This window comes from Mustela nigripes, chromosome 7 (genome assembly GCF_022355385.1).
Source record: "Mustela nigripes isolate SB6536 chromosome 7, MUSNIG.SB6536, whole genome shotgun sequence".
Taxonomy (NCBI): Eukaryota; Metazoa; Chordata; class Mammalia; order Carnivora; family Mustelidae; genus Mustela; species Mustela nigripes.
In genome coordinates, this window is record NC_081563.1 from 116531157 (window position 1) to 116551152 (window position 19996).

Here is a 19996-nt window from a genome sequence, read left to right on the forward strand (position 1 = left end):
CTTCGGAAGGGTAAAAAATAGGTATTGACTGGAAAGACGCCTAAGGAAGCTTTCAGGAGTGAAAGAAGTATTGTATATCTTGATCTGAGTAGTGGTTACGTAAGTATACATATAAGTTAAAATTCATTGGGCTGAATACTTAAATTCGTGCATCTTACTGTATGTAAGTACAGTAAGTGCTTGTTTACAGTACGTACACAATACTTAACACAGTATTGTGGGCATAGTGGCAAAAACTCTCCTGATAATTCTAATGCATAACCAGGCTTAAGTTCCTTGAACAAGATCCTTGAAGTCTCTTCCTGTTCTAAAGCCCTAAAATGCTTCTATGCCCATCTCAGCCCCCTTGCCAGACACTTTTATTCACAGAGTAAATGGTCTCTTTCACCTTTTTTGGTCAAGCACAAGATCAAAGATATTAAGAAAAGCCAGAGTCCTATCCTAGCACTCAGATAATGGATACTGATGAAACTCAAGAATTGTCCAAGCCCCAATATAGTAGAGCAAAAGCCAAGGAAAAGACATTGAATCACAATCAAATTTGATGTGTAACCTGTCCTGTTGGCCTGAGGGGACTAGCAAATCTATAGATTTTCTGTTGTTGGTTTTGTTTTGTTTCGTTTTGTTTTGTTTGTTTGTGTTTGTTTTTGTTTTTGCTACCCATTGATTCATTCACTTATTTGGCAAATACTTATTGAGGGTTGACTATGTGCCAGGCAGTGCTTAGTAGTGGGGGCAGCAAAATGAATTTGACAACAAGGTCCCTACCTTCTGGAAATTTAAATTTTACAAGAAAAGGGAAGACATTATGGAGATAAGCATAGATAATTGCTAATTTTGTAAGAACTATGAAAGAAATGGATAATGGGATAGAGAGAAACTGGAGAAAGGACACTTTCAGATAAGGTGGTAAAAATAAAAAATGAGGTGATATTTGTACAAAAATCCAAAGATTGCCAATGATCCAGCCATGTGAAGAGATGAGGGAACCAAGTTCAAGGCCAGGGAATGAACATTTAGGGTTAAGAGAATGACAGGTGTAAAGGCCCTGAGATAGGCAACAGTTTAGCATATTCTAGAAACAGAAAGGAGTACAATATGTCTAGAATATAGTGACTCAGCAGGGAGTCTATCAGATGAGTCCAGAGACAGTAACAGGGCTTTGTAGGAAATTCTGGTTTTATTCCAAGAACAATGGAAAGTTCTAACAGGGTTTAAGCAGGGAGTGATGCGTGATTTGAATCGTGCCCCTCTTCTCCAATCCCTCTGGCTACTATTTGAGGAAAGGATGCGATGGGACAAGAAAGGAGGCAGGATGTCAATTAAGAGACATTCATACACACATGGGACATTCACAGTTGTCTAGGTAAAGGTATCGGTGGCTTGGCTTAGAGTAGCTTTGTTTAGCCCTTCGTCAGGGATGCTGAATCTCTAGGACCAGGTTAACCAAAAAGAGAGCAAGAACTAACTGTGAGGTTGGTGAATTCCTTATGCTCTCTTGGCCTTGTCTTTCTAATGATTTTCCCACCTGTTATGGATGAGGTCAATTAAATGATCCCTTGGAATGTTGGTCTCAGTCCCTCGGGTGCCTTTCTTCAGGCCCTTTCCATCAGTCTCTTCCTCTCTTTTGGTATCCCATTCCCACGCTTAGCAAAATCTGCTCTCCTAGCACCATGTCCTGAAGTTCTCTGGACCCTTCTTTCTTTGCTTCTCCTTCTCTTGCCTTGCTTAGAGGTCTACTTAATCCTGTAACACTAACGGCCATGGGAAGGAAACCTCAAAAAATATTTGTTGCTCAATTGGCTATTCTAGGAGAAAACTAACTGGATAAAACATATTGACACCTTCATGCTACTCTAGAGGTTGTCCTCACTGATAAGCCTGAAGGAATATTAAGGAATGAGCCGATAGCCCTAATGGGGCCTCCTTAGGTCAGCACAGCAAGACACCTGTCGTATCCACGTATATCCACGTATATTACCTGTTGATCAGATGGGTCAAAGATGTATAGGTTGATAGGACCCCTATGCAGCCACTGAACATTTTGTGTGGGGAAACTATGTAATTATGAATGAGAGCTATTTCTCCTCTGGCTCTGACCTTCAGTAATTGGTGTAGTTCATTTGGTTGAGAAATAAAACCATAACAAAGTTTGTGTTACCTTTCCTAGGTTTTGGTGTATCAGAAACAGTGGCTGATGAACCAGAAGGGTAAAAACTTTGAGAGCTTTCCAGGACAGAGAAGGGTAAAAGGAAAATATGCTATGAGAAAGCCCTACATTTTGGTGACAGAGCAGTAGATGCTGAGAGCAAACTGTACCTGGAATTTGAGGTACAAAGGGGGAGGAAGTTCCTGCAAATTCCACAGCATCATTGTCACAAATAAAATATAACTCTCTTAATCTCACAAAACAAACTGAGGGTTGCTGGGGGGAGGGGGTTTAGGAGAAGGGGGTGGTATTATGGACATTGGGGAGGGTATGTGTTTTGGTGAGTACTGTGAAGTGTGTAAACCTGGTGATTCACAGACCTGTACCCCTGGGGATAAAAATATATGTTTATAAAAAATAAAAAATTATATTAAAAAAAAATAAATAAATCCTTAAAAAAAATATATAACTCTCCATCCATTTTCTTTAAATCCTTTGATGTTATGTCAAGTAGCATTCAGTATTTTATTTCTATCATCTCTTTTTTGACAAAGTAGTAAGATTGTTTTTTTAAAGATTTTTTTATTAACATACAATGCATTATTTTTTTCAAGGGTACAGGTCTGTGAATCATCAGTCTTATACAATTTACAGCACTTACCATAGCACATACCCTCCCCAGTGTCCGTAACCCAGCTACCCTATCCAACCTCCCTACCCTTCAGCAATCCTCAGTTTGTTTCCTGAAATTAAGAGTCTCTCATGGTTTGTCTCCCTCCCAATCCCATCTTGTTTCATTTTTTCCCTCCTTACTCCCCAGGTACTCTGACTGTCTTTCAAATTCCTCATATCAAAGAGATCATATGATAACTGTCATTCTCTGATTAACTTATTTCCCCTAGCATAAGAGCCTCTAGTTCCATCCATGTTGTCGCAAATAGCAGGATTTCATTTTTTTAATGGCTATGTAATATTCCATTGTGTGTGTGTATATATATATACCACATCTTCTTTATCCATTCATCTGTTCATGGACATCTAGGTTCTCTCCATAGTTTGGCTATTGTGGACATTGCAGCTATAAACACTGGGGTGCAGGTGCCCCTTTAGATCACTACATTTGTATCTTTGTGGTACATACACAGTAGTGCAATTGCTGGGTCATAGGATAGCTCTATTTTCAACTTTTTGAGGAACTTCCATACCGTCTTCCAGAGTGGCTACACCAGCTAGCATTCCCACCAATAGTGTAGGAGGGTTCCCCTTTCTCTACATCCTCACCAACATTGGTGGTGAAGGGCCTGAAGAAAGGCACCTGAGGGACTGAGACCAAGTCATTTCCTGACTTGTTGAATTTAGTCATTCTGACTGGTGTGAGGTAGTATTTCACTGTGGTTTTGACTTGTATTTCCCTGATGCCAAGTATTGTTGAGCACTTTTTCATGTGTCTATTGGCCATTTGGACATCTTCTTTACAGAAATGTCTTTTATGTCTTCTGCCCATTTCTTGATTGGATTATTTGTTCTTTGGATGTTGAGTTTGATAAGTTCTTTATAGATTGTGGATACTTGCCCTTTATTTGATAAGTCATTTGCAAATATCTTGCCCCATTCTGTCAGTTGTCTTTTGGTTTTGTTGACTGTTCCCTTTGCTGTGCAAAAGCTTTTGATCTTGATGAAGTCCCAATAGTTCATTTTGCCCTTGCTTCCCTGTCTTTGGCAATGTTTCTAGGAAGAAGGTGCTGTGGCTGAGGTTGAAGAGGTTGCTGCCTATGTTCTCCTCAAGGATTTTGAGGGATTTTTGTCTCACATTGAGGTCTTTCATCCATTTTGAGTCTGTTTTTGTGTGTGGTGTAAGGAAATGGTCAGTTTTGTTCTTCTGCATGTGGCTGTCCAATTTTCCTGACAACATTTGTTGAAAAAACTGTCTTTTTTCCACTGGACATTCTTTCCTGCTTTGTCGAAGATTAGTTGACCACAGAGTTGAGGGTCCATTTCTGGGCTCTCTGTTCTGTTCTATTGACCTATGTGTCTTTTTTTGTGCCAGTACCATCTGTCTTGATGATGACAGCTTTGTAATAGAGCTTGAAGTCTGGAATTGTGGTGCCACCAACTTTGGTTTTCTTTATCAACATTCCTCTGGCTATTTGGGATCTTTTCTGGTTCCATACAAGTTTTAGGATTATTTGTTCCATTTCTTTGGGAAAAAAAAAACTGATGGTATTTTGATAGGGATTGCATTAAATGTGTAGATCGCTTTAAATAGCATGGACATTTTCACAATATTTGTTCTTCCAGTCCATGAGCATGAAATTTTTTTTCTATTTCTTTGTGTCTTCCTTAGTTTCTTCCATGAGTATTCTATAGTTTTCTGAGTACAGGTTCTTTGCCTCTTTGGTTAGATTTATTCCTAGGGATCTTATGGTTTGGGGTGCATTTGTAAATGGGATTGACTCCTTAATTTCTCTTTCTTCCGTCTTATTGTTGGTGTATAGAAATGTAACTGATTTCTGTGCATTGATTTTATATCCTATCATTTTACTGAATTCTTGTATGAGTTCTAGCATTTTGGGGGGTGGAGTCTTTTGGGTTTTCCACAAAAAGTGTCATATCATCTGCAAAGAGTGAGAGTTTTACTTCTTTGCTGATTTGGATCCCTTTTATTTATTTCCGTTGTCTGATTGCTGAAGCTAGGACTTCTAGTACTATGTTGAATAGCAGTGGTGATGGTGGACATCCCTCCTATATTCCTGACCTTAGGGGAAAAGCTGTCAGTTTTTCCCCATTGAGAATGATATTTGGTTTGGGTTTTTCATAGATGGCTTTGATGATATTGAGGTATGTACTCTCTATCCCTATCCTGTGAAGAGTTTTGATCAAGAATGGATGCTGTACTTTGTCAAATGCTTTTTCTGCATCTGTTGAGAGTATCATATGGTTCTTGTTCTTCCTTTTATTAATGTACTGTATCATGTTGATTGATTTGCAGATGTTGAACCAGCAACCCAGGAATAAATCCCAGTTTGTTGTGGTGAATAATCCTTTTAATGTACTGTTGGATCCTCTTGGCTAGTATTTTGGTGAGAATTTTTGCATCTGTGTTCATTAAGGATATTAAGGATATTGGTCTGTAATTCTTTTTGATGGGGTCTTTGTCTGGTTTGGGGATCAAGGTAATGCTGGCCTCATAAGATGAGTTTGGAAGTTTTCCTTCCATTTCTATTTTTTTGGAACCATTTCAGGAGAATAGGTATTAATTCTTCTTAAAATGTTTGGTAGAATTCCCCTGAGAAGCTGTCTCATCCTGGGCTCTTGTTTTTGGGAGACTTTTGATAACTGCTTCAATTTCCTTACTGGTTGTGGGTCCATTCAGATTTTCTATTTCTTCCTGGTTCAGTTTTGGTCGTTTATACATCTCTAGGAATGCATTCATTTCTTCCAGGTTGTCAAATTTGCTGGCATACAGTTGCTCATAATATGTTCTTATAATTGTTTGTATTTCTTTGGTGTTGGTTGTGATCTCTCCTCTTTCATTCATGATTTTATTAACTTGGCTCTTTTCTCTTTTGTTTTTGATAAGTCTAGCCAGGGGTTTATCAATCTTATTAATTCTTTCAAAGAACCAGCTCCTAGTTTCATTGATTTGTCTACTGTTCTTTTGGTTTCTACTTCATTGATTTCTGCTCTGATTTTTATGATATTTCATCTCCTGCTGGGGTTAGTCTTTTTTTGCTGTTCTTTCTCCAGCTCCTTTAGGAGTAGGGTTAAGTTGTGTACTTGAGTGCTTTCTTGTTTCATGAGAAAGGCTTGTATTGCTATATGCTTTGCTCTCAGGACTGCCTTTGATATGTCCTAAAGATTTGGAACAGCTGTGTTTTTATTTTCATTTATTTCCATGAATTTTTAAAAATTCTTTAATTTCCTGGTTGACCCATTCATTCTTTAGTAGGATGCTCTTTAGCCTCCATGTATTTGAGTTCTTTCCAACTTTCCTCTTGTGGTTGAGTTCTAGTTTCAAAGCATTGTGGTCTGAAAATATACAGGGAGTGATCCTAATCTTTTGGTACCAGTTGAGACCTTATTTGTGACCCAGGATGTGATCTATTCTCGAGAATGTTCCATGCACACTCTAGAAGAATGTATATTCTGTTGCTTTGGGGTGGAATATTCTAAATATATCTGCAATGTCCATCTGGTCCAGTGTGTCATTTAAAGCCTTTATTTCCTTGATCTTTGCTTAGATGATCTGTCCATTTCAGTGAGTGTGCTGTTAAAGTCCCCTACTATTATTGTATTATTGTTGATATTGTTTCTTTGATTTTGTTATTAATTGGTTTATATAATTGGCTGCTTGCTTCCATGTTAGGGGCATAGATATTTAAGACTGTTAGATCTTCTTGTTGGACAGACCCTTTAAGTATGATATAGTGTCCCTTCTCATCTCTTATTATAGTCTTTGGCTTAAAATCTAATCTAATTTATCTGGTATAAGGATTGCCACCCCAGACTTCTTTTGATGTCCATTAGCATGGTAAGTGGTTTTCCACCCCCTCACTTTAAATCTGGAGGTGTCTTTGGGTCTAAAATGAGTTTCTTGCAGACAGCAAGTCTTGTTTTTTTATCCTTTCTGATACTCTGTGTCTTTTGATTGGGGCATTTAGCCCATTTACATTCAGGGTAACTATTGAAAGATATGAATTTAGAGCCATTGTATTGTCTGTAAGGTCACTGTTACTATATATTGTCTCTGTTCCTTTCTGGTCTGTTACTTTTAGGCTCTCTCTTTGCTTAGAGGACCGCTTTCAATATTTATTGTAGGGCTGGTTTCATGTTTGAAAATTCTTTTAGTTTTTGTTCATCCTGGAAGCTTTTTATCTCTCCTTCTATTTCCAATGACAGCCTAGCAGGACATAGTATTCTTGGCTGCAAATTTTTCTCATTTAGTGCTCTGAATAAATCATGCCATTCCTTTCTGGCCTGCCAGTTCTCTGTGGATAGGTCTGCTGCCAATCTAATATTTCTGCCATTGAATGTTACAGACCTCTTGTCTCAAGCTGCTTTCAGGATTTTCTCTTTGTCACTGATACTTGCAAGTTTTACTATTAGATGACAGCGTATGGACCTATTTTTATTGATTTTGAGGGGGAGGAATCTCTGTGCCTTCTGGATTTTGATGATTGTTCCCTTCACCAAATTATGGAAATTCTCTGCTATAATTTGCTCCAATATATCTTCTAACCCCCTCTCTCTTTCTTCTTCTTCTGGGATCCTAATTATTCTGATATCATTTCATGTTATGGTATCAATTACCTCTCAAATTCTCCCTTCATGGTCCAGTAGTTGTTTGTCTTCTTTATTCTCCATCATTTAGTCTTCTATATCACTAATTCTCTCTTCTGCCTCACTTATCCTAGCAGTAAGCCTCTATTTTTTATTACACCTCATTAATAGCTTTTTAAATTTCAAGTTGGTTAGATATTAGTTCTTCCATTTCTCCTGAAAGGGATTTTATTTTTTCAGAAAGGGATTCTCTAGTATCTTCCATGCTTTCTTCAAGCCCAGATAGCACCTTGATAATTGTCATTCTGAACTCTAGTTCTGACATATTACTAATGTCTGTATTGATTAGGTCCCTAACCATTGGTACTGCCTCTTGTTCTTTTATTTGAGGTGAGTTTTTCCACCCTGTCATTTTATCCAGATAAGAATAGATGAATGAGAGAACAAAAATACTAAAAGAGTAGCAACAACCCCAGAAAAATATACACTCCCAAAGCAGAATAGACCCAAAACTGGGGGGAGAAAAAAATGGGGGGGGATAAATATATGAATATATAAATAGATAGATAGATATAGATATAGATATAGATATATCTTAGACTGGTGAATAGAACAGAGCCACACACTTGATTTTGGGTGTATTTTGGTCTATTAGAAGAAACTGCCTTCCAAAATTTTAAAGAAAGAAAAACCTATATGTATACAAAAAATAAGGTTAACCCTTTTACGAAGATGGCGCCGAAAGCTAAGAAGGAAGCCCCTGCCCCTCCCAAAGCCGAAGCCAAAGCAAAGGCTTTGAAAGCCAAGAAAGCGGTGCTGAAAGGCGTCCACAGTCACAAAAAAAAGAAGATCCGCACATCACCTACGTTCCGACAACCCAAGACTCTGCATCTCCGAAGGCAACCCAAATACCCTCGAAAGAGCGCCCCCAGGAAAAACAAGCCTGACCACTATGCCATCATCAAGTTCCCCCTGACTACTGAGTCAGCCATGAAGAAAATAGAAGACAACAACACACTTGTGTTCATTGTGGATGTCAAGGCCAACAAGCACCAGATCAAACAGGCTGTGAAGAAGCTCTATGACATTGATGTAGCCAAGGTGAACACCTTAATCAGGTCTGATGGAGAGAAGAAGGCATACGTTTGGCTGGCCCCTGACTATGATGCTTTGGATGTTGCCAACAAAATTGGGATCATCTAAACTGAGTCCAGCTGGCTAAATCTAAATACAGTTTTTTCATGATAAAAAAAATAATAATAAGGTTAAATACAATGAAGGGATAGACTATGACTATAACAATGAAAATTTTTAAAGTTTTTTTTTATGTACTGATAAGATAAAATAGTTTAAAAAACATTAAAATAAGAAAGAGGAAAATATTTTAAAAATAGAATAAGAAAAAAATAAAATTAAAAAATTTAATTTTGAAAGACTAAAGAATCATGAGGAAAAAGCCACAAAGTCTATGTGCTGTATTCCCAGAGCTCTGAAGTTTTGCAATTTTCATTGATTGGTGAACTTGGTCTTTGTTGGCTGTTCTTGTTGATCTTCTCGGGGAAGGGCCTGTTGCATTGATTCTCAAATGTCTTTGCCTGAATTGGAATTGCACTGCCCTTGCCAGGGGCCAAGCTAAGTAATCTGCTCAGTTTTGCTCTCAGTAGCTTTTGTTCCCTGAACAATTTCTGAACAGCTTTGGAGGATGGGAATAAAGATGGTGGCCTCCCAATATCTGGCCCTGTAGAAGCTGAGAACTCAGGACTCCATTCCTCAGTGTGCCTGCAGAGAAAAGCAATCATTCACACCTGTCTCCCTGGTCTCCAGCCTCACTCTGTACTCACCCAGCCTCTGATGGAGCATTTCTATCTCTGGAGCATGGCCCCATTTGGAGTCTCCAAACCCAGCAGGTTGCTGCAGCATGCTCCTACACTGCTTCTCCCAGAGGAGGAAGGAGGGGGTCTCCCTGGATCTGCCACTTGTGGGGTCCCTGCTCAAATAACAGGGGCCCAACTGTGCTTGAATCATGGTTTAAGGTAACCCCAAGCTGAGAGCCCACTTCTCAGCTCCATCTCTGCCACTGGCTTCCCCGCTCTGATACCTGGGAGCTTTGCCACACTCAGACACCCCCGGTCTTTTTGTGACACCACAGGTCCTGAGACCACACTGTCCCTATGAGGGCTTCACCCCTGCTTAGCCTCTGGAGCAATGTCCTTCAGTAGAGCAGACTTCTAAAAGTTCCAATTTTGTGCTCCTGTTCTACCACTTCCCCCACGACCACCACGGTCTCTCTTCCTGTATATTGCCCCAGATTCACTTCTCTGCACGTCCTACCTTCCAGAAAGTGGTCAATTTTCTGTTCCTAGAATTGCTGCTCTTCTTCTCTTCAATCACCTGTTGAGTTTGTAAGTGTTCAGAATGGTTTGATAACTATCTAGCTGAACGACACTGACCCAGTGATATTTAGGTCTCCTACTCCTCCGCCATTTTGCTCCTCTCCCTATTTAAAAGATTTTATTTATCTTTTTGAGAGAAAGAGAAGAAGGGGGAGAGCAGAGGGAGAGGAGAAGCAGACTCCCTGCTGAGCAGGGAGTGGGGCTCCATCCCAGGACCATGGGATCATGCCCTGAGTTGAAAGCAGACACTTAACCAAATGAGCCACTCAGGTGCCCCAAAGTGATAATATTCTTGAAAAGGAAATTCAAATACAGAAGTACATGAAGAAGTACGTGTCTCTACCTGACTTGCCATCCTCAATTCCATTCCTAAGAAGTATTCGTTATTAAAATTTTTATATGGGGGCACCTGGGTGGCTCAGTGGGCTAAAGCCTCTGCCTTCGGCTCAGGTCATGATCCCAGGGTCCTGGGATCGAGCCCCGCATTGGGCTCTCTGCTCCGCAGGGAGCCTGCTTTCTCCTCTCTCTCTCTGCCTGCCTCTCTGCCTACTTGTGATCTCTGTCTGTCAAATAAAGAAATAAAATCTAAAAAAAAAAAAAAGTTTAAAATTTTTATGTGTATCCTTCCACTCTTTTTTCTTTGCATATGTAAGCATATCTATATTTGAAGGAGTTTTGATATTTGTTCACAAATGAAACCATAATGTTTATATTCTTTGGTTTGCTTCAGTACTATGTTTACTTTATACCAGTACTGGAATGATATGCCCCTTCCAAAAAGCACACTTTCCCAAGTATAGAACTCAATTATTGCCTGGACAGAAAAAAAAAAAGTATCCTCTGTTCTCATGTGCCTGTGGTTCTGGATGAACGTCACTCAGGTTGCAAAAAAGGGGTTCTGAGCATTTTTGGGGCCCTTATAGATCCAGAGAAAGCTATGGACCTTCTCCCTGGGGAGGGGGGGATGCACATACGGACAAAGGTTTGTAGATAATTTAAAGGTTAAGATTCCCTCCTGGATTAATTACTCTTTATTCCCAAGTATATATTTTGTTCCAAAAGATTGATCAGGGGAGAGTCTGCCTCCAGCACCACTGGCCTATAAGAGATGCTCCTCCATGTTAGGCCTCTATCAAACACTACTTTGCCTCTGACCACTTTTTTCCTACACAGGGATGAGCTTCACCCAGACCCCTATGTCCCTGGCAATCAGTGCTTGGCAAGACTGGTAGAAGCCATTATTACAACCAACAAAGCCCGGTCACCTTCTCAGTAATGCCAGCTTGCTGGCTTCCCAAACACCCTGGCTCCCCTCACTGATGCCACAAGCAAAACCCAAGGCAGGATGTCAGAGTTGCACCTCATTAACACCTAGTATGGTCAGCAGCTAATATTGTTCGCTCTTTTCAGGAAAACTCTGGTGCCTTCTCCTCTTCCTCAGTTCTTATCTCTCACTATACCTCTGTTCCAATAAGTGGTTAGCCCTTCCTCTTCACTGGGGAATTATAATCCCTTCTTTTGCTTTGGGGACCAAGGCTTGACCCTAAAGGATTAAGATATCAAGCTATCCCCTAGTGCCATAGCTAAGGGAATGTCTGCAGTGCACAGTGAGTGTGTACTCTGTACTGATATACTGTCTACTCATTTTATCATACTCAGGGATGATCTGGATACTGTTGTCTCCCCTATTTCCTCAGTTAGGGTCCTTATTCATTAGCACCCATGTGCTGGTACAGCACACGTACATACACATATGCACACACACACCAGCAAGACTTCTGAGATACACAGCCAATTGCATTTCGCCATGACTTTCCATGCCCTCTTTTCCAGGATTTAATCAGATTCAGTCACATGAAAGTACTTGCAAATCCCTTAACTCTTAAGGATTCAAAGATGGCCTTAACAAAACCTTTGTGCAACTGTTTAACCTGTCCCAAAGTCCAGGAAGCAAGAATCCGATATCACTGATTCATTAGATTTTAGAATAGGAAGCTCTTAAGACTCTTTCACTCATTAAACAAATCTTTATTTAAAGTTTCAACTCTGTGCCTCGTATATGTGTACTAAATCATGCAGACCTAGCCTCTCTTTTAACAGATGAGAAAGCAGAGGCCCGGATGGGTCCAGGGTCACACAGCCACTTAAATAGCAAGTACATCCAGCTAACCTACTCCCCTTTCTGGATTCTTTACATCCACCATGCTGAACAGAAATTCATCTTAAATCCTAAGCAGTAACTTAAACCAGATGATAAGTTTAAGAGAAGGAATTATCTCCAGTGATACACGGATCAAAGAAGAGTCTTCACCATGACAGAAGGGAAAGATAAATTACTCTTGAGAAACAGTTGCATAGGTAGTCATTGCTGTCAGCATTATTATCTTGCATTAATAGCAGGGAGCGTGTGTTCCGTGTTGAGTAGTAACAGCAATGAGGGTTTGTAGAGGTCCATAATCCTTTACCTGAAATTGCAAAATCCCAAAAGTCTGAAAACTGCCAGTTTTCTTTCTTCCTTTGGCGGCAAAACCTGACCTTACCTGAAGTCTCTTAGCAACAAAACCCATCCTCAATTGATGCAAGTCAATTCGTAGTCTTTTTTATGCTTATTATGAATATCACCATCTCTTTGCTGCAGTAGCAAAAATTTTATAGGAGTGCTCCCAGAACCCTTGTATGTAGTTTAATATAGGATATAGATGATATTAGCTTTCGAAAATCCACAAAATTCTGAATTCTAAAAAAAAAAAAAAAAAATCTGACCCTGAGGATGATAATACAACTAGGCATTATAGGGCTATATTGTATTACATTTAGAATATACATATCCTTCCCCAGGATTGGTGCAAGGAATACTCATTCTTTGCCCTCTCCCAACATACAAGTAAGATTAATTCCACTGAGATTTCACCGTTCTCAGACTCAGTTTAGTCATATAGTTCCACTAAATTACTTAGGTTCTAAGAAATTATTATTTTATTCATTGTAGTTTGTTAGGCTGGGGGAGTAGGCTAGGAATTGCCAGGCTTCTGTAAGGGGAACCCAGGAGTGGGCAGGACCAGCATAAGCAGATTGTTTTTATTCTCTTCTCACCCACCATGCTTTGTGGCAGGGCAGAGAGATTTTTGGAAAAGCAGCCTCAGTTTTTCCCCAGGCCCGAGAGAGCAGCCCACAGAGCAGGGGAAGAGTGGGGATCCCAAACTCAGAGAAAGTGAAGATGCTACTGAAGCTTTGAGCCCTGATTAAGCCAAACAAAGGATTCATGGGAATAAATCCACTCTGAGATCTGTCTGCTTCATCAAAATCCAGCCAGTAATAAGTCAGTAAATACAGTTAGGCTATGTCAACAGGTCCATCCTTCTCATGCAAACCATACCATTTCATTCCCTCTAGACATGGGAATCAAATGCAACAACATACACTTGTCTAAAGATGCCATTTATCACTGCTTGTTTCTCAGAGAGTCTTATGAGCTTTATCCTCTGCACCTTAGTAAAACCTCGGCCACAATGAGGCACTACTGGGACCATTCAAAAATTCTGCCCAGGTCTAGGGTCACCTGGGGCAACTGACTTAAAAAAAAATAAAAAGGGCGCCTGGGTGGCTCAGTGGGTTAAGCCGCTGCCTTCGGCTCAGGTCATGATCTCAGGGTCCTGGGATCAAGTCCCGCATCGGGCTCTCTGCTCAGCAGGGAGCCTGCTTCCTCCCCTCTCTCTCTCTCTGCCTGCCTCTCTGCCTACTTGTGATCTCTCTCTGTCAAATAAATAAATAAAATATTTAAAAAAAAAATAAAAAATAAAAAAAAAAAATAAAAATAAAAAATAAAACCCATCACCCCATGCTCTGGATGACAGAGAAAACTGCAATATATTCCTTTTCTCTTGGCTTCAATCTCCCTCCTTGCTGTGTCTCTCTTCCTCTCCCTGATGCTCCTTTTCTCTCTTCATCCTTCCTCAGTCCCCCTTTCCTGTCCTAAGCCTTGGTGGTCCTCCAGCTCTACCAGAACACTTAGGAAATGGGTCAGAGCACCAGTCCAAAGAAACACAACGAAAGCAAGAGGATGACCCATCCTCTTGCTAGGACTCCTGACCCACCAGCCTGACTGCCTTCTCTGTCCCACTCAGGCCTCCAGGGATGAATATCCTCCACCTACTCCTGGCCACCCTGCTGGTCTCCATGTGCTTCCTCACTCCCTCCAGCCACCTGCCACCTGAAGAAAAGCCCAGGGATGACAGGAGCCTACGGGACAATTCCTCCGTGAAAATCTTGGATTTCCCTTCTGTCTCTATTGTAGGTAAGTAGCTTGTCTTGGTGCCTAGTCTCTGGACTCTGGCCCATGAGAAGGGACTACAGGATGTCAAACATGCTTCCCAGGATTCAGTGACATAAGTCAGAGCTCCTTTTTGCTTATTCTTCAAAGCAATCCTCGAGGAATAAAATATTCCTTGACTCATGGTTTTAAAAAGCTCTGTATACCACCAATTTAATAAACAATTTTTGCATGTTAAAGGCTCTGAGAAACCCTGAAGGGAAGACACTTCGTGAACTTGGTTCAACTTAGCATTTCTGAAACTTACTGAATCACAGAACTATAAAAATATTAAATGTTAAAATGTAAAATCTTAAAAATCAACAATAAAAATGTTAGAAAATGCTGCAGAATATAACTGAGTGTGGGATGAACTAGTCCTTTCAAGGTTGAGAATTGAAAATAACTGCTCAGGGAAAATACCAGGGGCATTACAGCCTGGCATGGAACATTTTCTGGTTCAACTTCACCTGATAAAAACAATAGTAACAGATATACACCTTGTGTGCAAGGCACACTGTAAAGTGAGTGCTATTTTCATTCCTACTTCCCAGTTGAGGAAATTGAGGCTTAAGGTTAAGTGACTATTGAATAAGATCACGCAAGTTCTTAATTGGCAGAGCCAGAATTCAAAGCCAGGTGTTTAATTCCAGAACACAAGTTCTAAACTAATGTCCCTCACGGCCTTACATCTCACTAGGAAAAGAGAATATTCTCAATGTATCAGGGAAGTATCACCTTTGATCACCTTTGACGTACCAGGCTTCTCATTTTATAAACATAACTTTTTTATCAAGACAATCCTGCAAGGTGGATCTTACCATACCCTATTTACAGATGAGAAAACTGGATCTTAAGAAGATTAAGTAGGTTGCTTAAGGAAACAGAGCTGTTAAATGGCAGAGTCAGGATTCAAATCAAGTGTGTCTGCTCCATAACTCTGAGAAATGAAAAAGAGGAATACAAGAAACACAGGTCCATCCGTGTACATGGCACTGAACCCATTTTTCAGAGCCTTTTTGGATTTCCTCTTTGCCTTCCCTCAGAGGTCACTCCAGGTCAGCAGCCAGGCTATCAAGAACCTGTTGGCCTAAGTCCCAAGTTATGATTCATCCAACCAACCCCTCTTCTCCCCCACCCTGAGACTTCCTGGAGCCCCCTCTGGCTCCTCCCAATTTATTGCAGTTCGTGACCTCCAGAAACATCTGGCTTTGCTCCTTCTGTCTCTCTTTGAAGCACTGAACAAGAAATCCAAAAGGATCAGTAGAAAAGAGGCGGAAAAGAAGAAATCTTCCAAGGTAGGACCAGGAGTTTTCATTGTGGGGGTAGGGGTGGGCCTGGACTTAAAAGGGAATTCTAACTAGGAACTAAATGAAAGATTTTCCAGCCTTACATGAACAAAAGAAGCTGAAAGCTATCTAAAGACTTCCTGGCCTCAAGCTCTGAATCAGACCCCCCACAGAAGCTCAGAGAGCTAAGTTTCACTAAGTGAAATAGCTTACATGCTAAAAAGCATCTTCTTTTTTAAAAAGATTTTACTTATTGGCCAGAAAGAGAGCGAGCACAAGCAGGAGGAGCCCAATGCGGGACTCCATCCCAGGATCCTGGGATCATGACCTGAGCTGAAGGCAGTCGTCTAACCAACTGAGTCACCCAGGTGTGCCTAAAAAGCATCTTCTTATCTGAGCTAGCCCTCTGACTGAAATGTCACCATCTCTCGTTCTTTGCATGAATATGCTGTGTCCTAAAGTTTAGTTATTTCAGAACTACTTCCCACAATTTTTTTTCTGAAAGCTTTTATTTGTAAGTGATCTCTATACCCAGCGTGGGGCCTGAACTCACAACCCTGAGATCAAGAGTCACATGCTCCACTGACTGAGCCAGCCAGGCACCCCCACAATTTTTGCCATAACCGAGTTTCACTTATTTACTTAATATATTTGTCTAAAATTAAAACTCAAGAGGCACGTGGGTGGTTCAGTCAGTTACATGTCTGCCTTCACCTCAGGTCATGATTCCAAAGTCCTGGGATGGAGTCCCATGGTGGGATCCCTGCTCAGTGGGGAATCTGTTTCTTCTTCTCCCTCTCCCCCCACCACTTGTGCTCTCTCTCACTCTCAATTAAACAAATACTTTAAAAATTAAATTAAAACTTAAAAATATAGAACTATGAGAGGAAATCAATATCACTTGCCATAAATAGAAGGTAACAATATAAATAATTATAAAGAAAATGAAACATTGTTAGTGGATTTTAGCTGGATGGGGCTGCTTGTCAAATGCTCTAAATCTGGGAGTCTTTCTTTGTGTTAAAAGTCAGATTAGAGGGGCGCCTGGGTGGCTCACTGGGCTAAGCCTCTGCCTTTGGCTCAGGTCATGATCCCAGGGTCCTGGGATCAAGCCCCACATCGGGCTCTCTTCTCAGCAGGGAGCCTGCTTCCCTCTCTCTCTCTCTGCCTGCCTCTCTGCCTACTTGTGATCTCTCTCTCTGTGTCAAATAAACAAATAAAATCTTAAAAAAAAAAAAAAAAGTCAGATTAGAAACTGTTGGGAAAGGGAGCCTGGGTGACTCAGTCAGTTAAGCTTAAGCATCTGTCTTCTACTCAGGTCCTGATCCTGGTCCTGGGGCTGGCTCCCTGCTCAGTGGGGAGCCTGCTTCTCCCTCTCCCTCTGCCACTCCCCTTGCTTGTGCTCTCTTGCTCTCTGTTAAATAAATTAATAAAATATAAAAGAAGAAAGGCAGGAAGGAAGGGAGGAAGGAAGAGAGAGTTAGGAAAGCATTAATGATAAATTGGCACCAACTGGGGCCTTTCAAGTTGAAAGAGATTGAAAAAAGAGCCCTTTCTCACTATGTGATCTAATGTCACTTAATAGTCGTGTACCACCTAAAATCATACTACCGTGGCACAGGTTCCCACACTGTGGGAAATACTAGATTAAGGCATTATTGAAATGCACACATTATTCCTGTCTTAGACCTGGTACTGTGTGATCTTGAGAAAGCCCCTGCTCCTCTCTAGACCTTTTGTGAACAAGCTGATCAGGTGATTGACATATAAGAAAACACAGTTGACAAATGTATTTGCATGCTAGGTATGGGGACTATACGAGGGAACAAGAGATAGAGCCCCCCGTCATGGAGTTTACATTCTTGTGGGGAAGACAGACAAACAGCAAGTAAGCCAATAAATAGGCAAAATAAATTCAGATAATGATAAACACTGTAAAGGAATTAAAGCATGGTGATGAAAATGAAGGGAAGATTCATCTCAGAAGACCTCCCGGAGGAAGCAGCACTTACTGAAAAATTCGGTAATCTCAAGCAGTGACTCCCCATACAAATACTATGTGAAGGGCGCCTGAGTGGCTCAGCTGGTTAAACATCTGCCTTGGGCTCAGGTCATGACCCCAGGACCCACATTGGCTTCCAGCTCAGCAGGGAGCCTGCTTCTCTCCTGCTGCTGCTCCCCCCACCCCCCAACCCCCGCTTGTGCTCTTTCATATAAATAAAATCTTAAAAAAAGAAAGAAAAAATACAATGTGGGCCACATATATAAATTAAAATTTCCTAGTAGCCACATTTTAAAAAGTAAAAAGAAGTACGTGTAATTAATTTCAGTAATATTTTATTTAACCCAATATATCCAAAATATTATCATTTTGATATGTAACCAATATAAAAAGTAAGATATTTTACATTACTGTGTGTGTGTGTGTGTGCTAAGTCTGAAACCTGGTGGTGCCCCTTTACACTCACAGTACATCTCAATTCCAATGCTAAATTTTAATAGTCAGTTGTAGTCCTAACAACAACAAGAAAAGAATTATTTAAAGAAAAAATTTTACACTGCTTCTATTTTAAAATGTAAATTAAGGGACACCTGGGTGGCTCAGTCTGTTAAGGGCCTGTCTTCCCGCTCAGGTCGGGATCCCAGGGTCCTAGGTTCCAGTCCCATATTGGGCTCCTTTTCTCAGAAGGAAGCCTGCTTCTTTCTCTGCCTGCCCTTCCCCCTACTAGTGCGCACTCTCTCGCTCTGACAAATAAAACTTTTTTTTAAAAGTGAATTAAAATTAAATAAAACTTGAAAATTCAGTTCTTCCTTTGCACTAGACGCATTTCAAGTCCTCAGAAGCTTCATATGGCTAATGGCTACTCATTTCCTGTGTTCGATGCGTGGAATGCAGGCCGCGAGGTAACCAGGGCTCAGCTCAGAGAGGTGGGCGGGACCAAGCCTGAGGGCCTCAAGAGCCAAAGTGAAATTTATGGTTTAATCTAAGTTCAAAGAAAACCCACTGGGAGCTTTAAGCCGGAGTGGTTGCCATCATACAGACATACATACGTTTTTCGGAGAGCCGGGTTTGGGGCAACAGAGGTTGGGCTGTAAATGGGAGGATAGTGGCCTGGCCTAGGGCAGCGAAGCAGTGAAGAAGTGGGTGGATCCGACTTACTGTGAAGGCAGGACTGAGAAGAGATTGGGGATACACTAGAAGGGGTTAAACAGAGGTGGTGAAAACTCTAGAACAGAGGGGGACTCCCTAGGGAAAAAAGTGGGCCAAGCCCAGCCAGGTGAGTAAATGTTAATGGATTTGGAGGCAGGGGGTGGATGACTGGGGGAGGCAGGTGCCCGTGGGGTCCCCGGAGGGCATGAAGTCCAAGCGACCGTGGGGCAGCGGGTGGGGATGTCTGGTCTGGGGCCTCCGCGGCGCAAGGAGTTCCCAGGCCGACGCGAGGCCGGTGGGGTGGGCGTGGCCGGCTAGGGCAGTCCCGGCTTTTCCCCGCAGAGAAACTCTTCCATGAAGACCGTGGCCCGGCCCCGGCCCCCGCCACCCACCCCCTGCGTGGCTACTCGAGCGAGCTGCAAGTCGCCGGCGCCCGCCTGCTGCGACCCCTGCGCCTCCTGCCAGTGCCACTTCTTCCGCAGCGCCTGCTCCTGCCGCGTGCTGAACCCCGTCTGCTGAGCGCGCCCAGCCGCCTCCAGGGCACCGGTGACTTCCAACAGCGGTGCCTTCCTAGGACCCGGCGCGCGTACAGTTACTTAGGTTGGGGCGGAGCTTCCCGGAGGCGGGGCTTCCAGAAGACCTGGCTTGGGCCCGGCTAAACCCCAAATATATGTAGGCTGCTCCAGAGTGTGTGGCTGTTTCCTTAAAGGACCCCAAAGATCCCCTTCCCTTACTCCCGGCTCCTTCACAGCGGAAGACCCGTGGACTGCGCATGCTCTGTTTCCCGGGCATGGGAAACCCGATTTCCCGCGCCCTAGCGCTGCCGCCTCCTTAACCGCTCGTCCGCTTCTCTGCTGGAATCAGACGTCATCCCGACCTTTAAACCTGAGAACACGCCAAGTTGCCCGTCAGGAGTTCGCTATGAAGACTCACACATGGGCTGTGTCCTTCCACAAGGTCAGCTTTTTCAGTCCTAGAGCACGATGAACAATTATAAAGCAGGTTCAATACTCTAAACGCGGTAACATTTCACCACGTGTTTAACTTGTCTTCTTAAGGGTGGCACAAAGCAAAGTACAAATCACATAACAAACCATACAGAACGGAGGACAGGACGTTAACAAACCGAAGGTGAATATCTGTGAGCGAGCAGTTGAGATAAGGCCTCACTCGGGTCTGGGTCAGCTCTTGGCGCTTGCTGTTTATTATGTTCAAGCATAACATAATAAAATAAGAAGGAGCTCTGTTCTTTTCAGACATCAACCAGGCAGCCTTCAGCAGCAGCTGGCTTTGAAGTGATCAAACAGAGCGAGGTCAGTGTCTGAGGAGTCTTCACAATTTGCTGCAAATATCCTCTTTTTAAAAGGGATTTAATCAGTCTTGAGCCTTTACAGACCTCCTCTGTTTCCGTTGGTTATCACTTCG

General features: G+C 41.9%; 2 protein-coding genes across 2 annotated transcripts in view; both read left to right on the forward strand.

Annotated features, from left to right (window-relative positions):
- ASIP (agouti signaling protein) overlaps positions 1-19258 on the forward strand; it is a 74148-nt gene extending 54890 nt beyond the window's left edge. Inside the window, exons 2-4 of the mRNA XM_059407966.1 lie at positions 13947-14116; positions 15368-15429; positions 18914-19258. Coding sequence (XP_059263949.1) covers positions 13957-14116; positions 15368-15429; positions 18914-19090 — 399 coding nt within the window. The 5' untranslated portion in view covers positions 13947-13956 and the 3' untranslated portion in view covers positions 19091-19258. The remainder of the gene's footprint in view (positions 1-13946; positions 14117-15367; positions 15430-18913) is intronic.
- Positions 8153-8677, forward strand: LOC132022728 (large ribosomal subunit protein uL23-like). Its single transcript, XM_059407965.1, has one exon. The coding sequence runs from the start codon at positions 8162-8164 to the stop codon at positions 8630-8632; it is 471 nt and encodes a 156-aa protein (XP_059263948.1). The 5' UTR covers positions 8153-8161; the 3' UTR covers positions 8633-8677.
- Positions 19259-19996: the final 738 nt, after the last annotated feature.

What these genes read in the sequence shown, in the direction of transcription:
- LOC132022728 (XM_059407965.1), top strand. Translation starts at nt 8,162, where the DNA reads ATGGCGCCGAAAGCTAAGAAGGAAGCCCCTGCCCCTCCCAAAGCCGAA.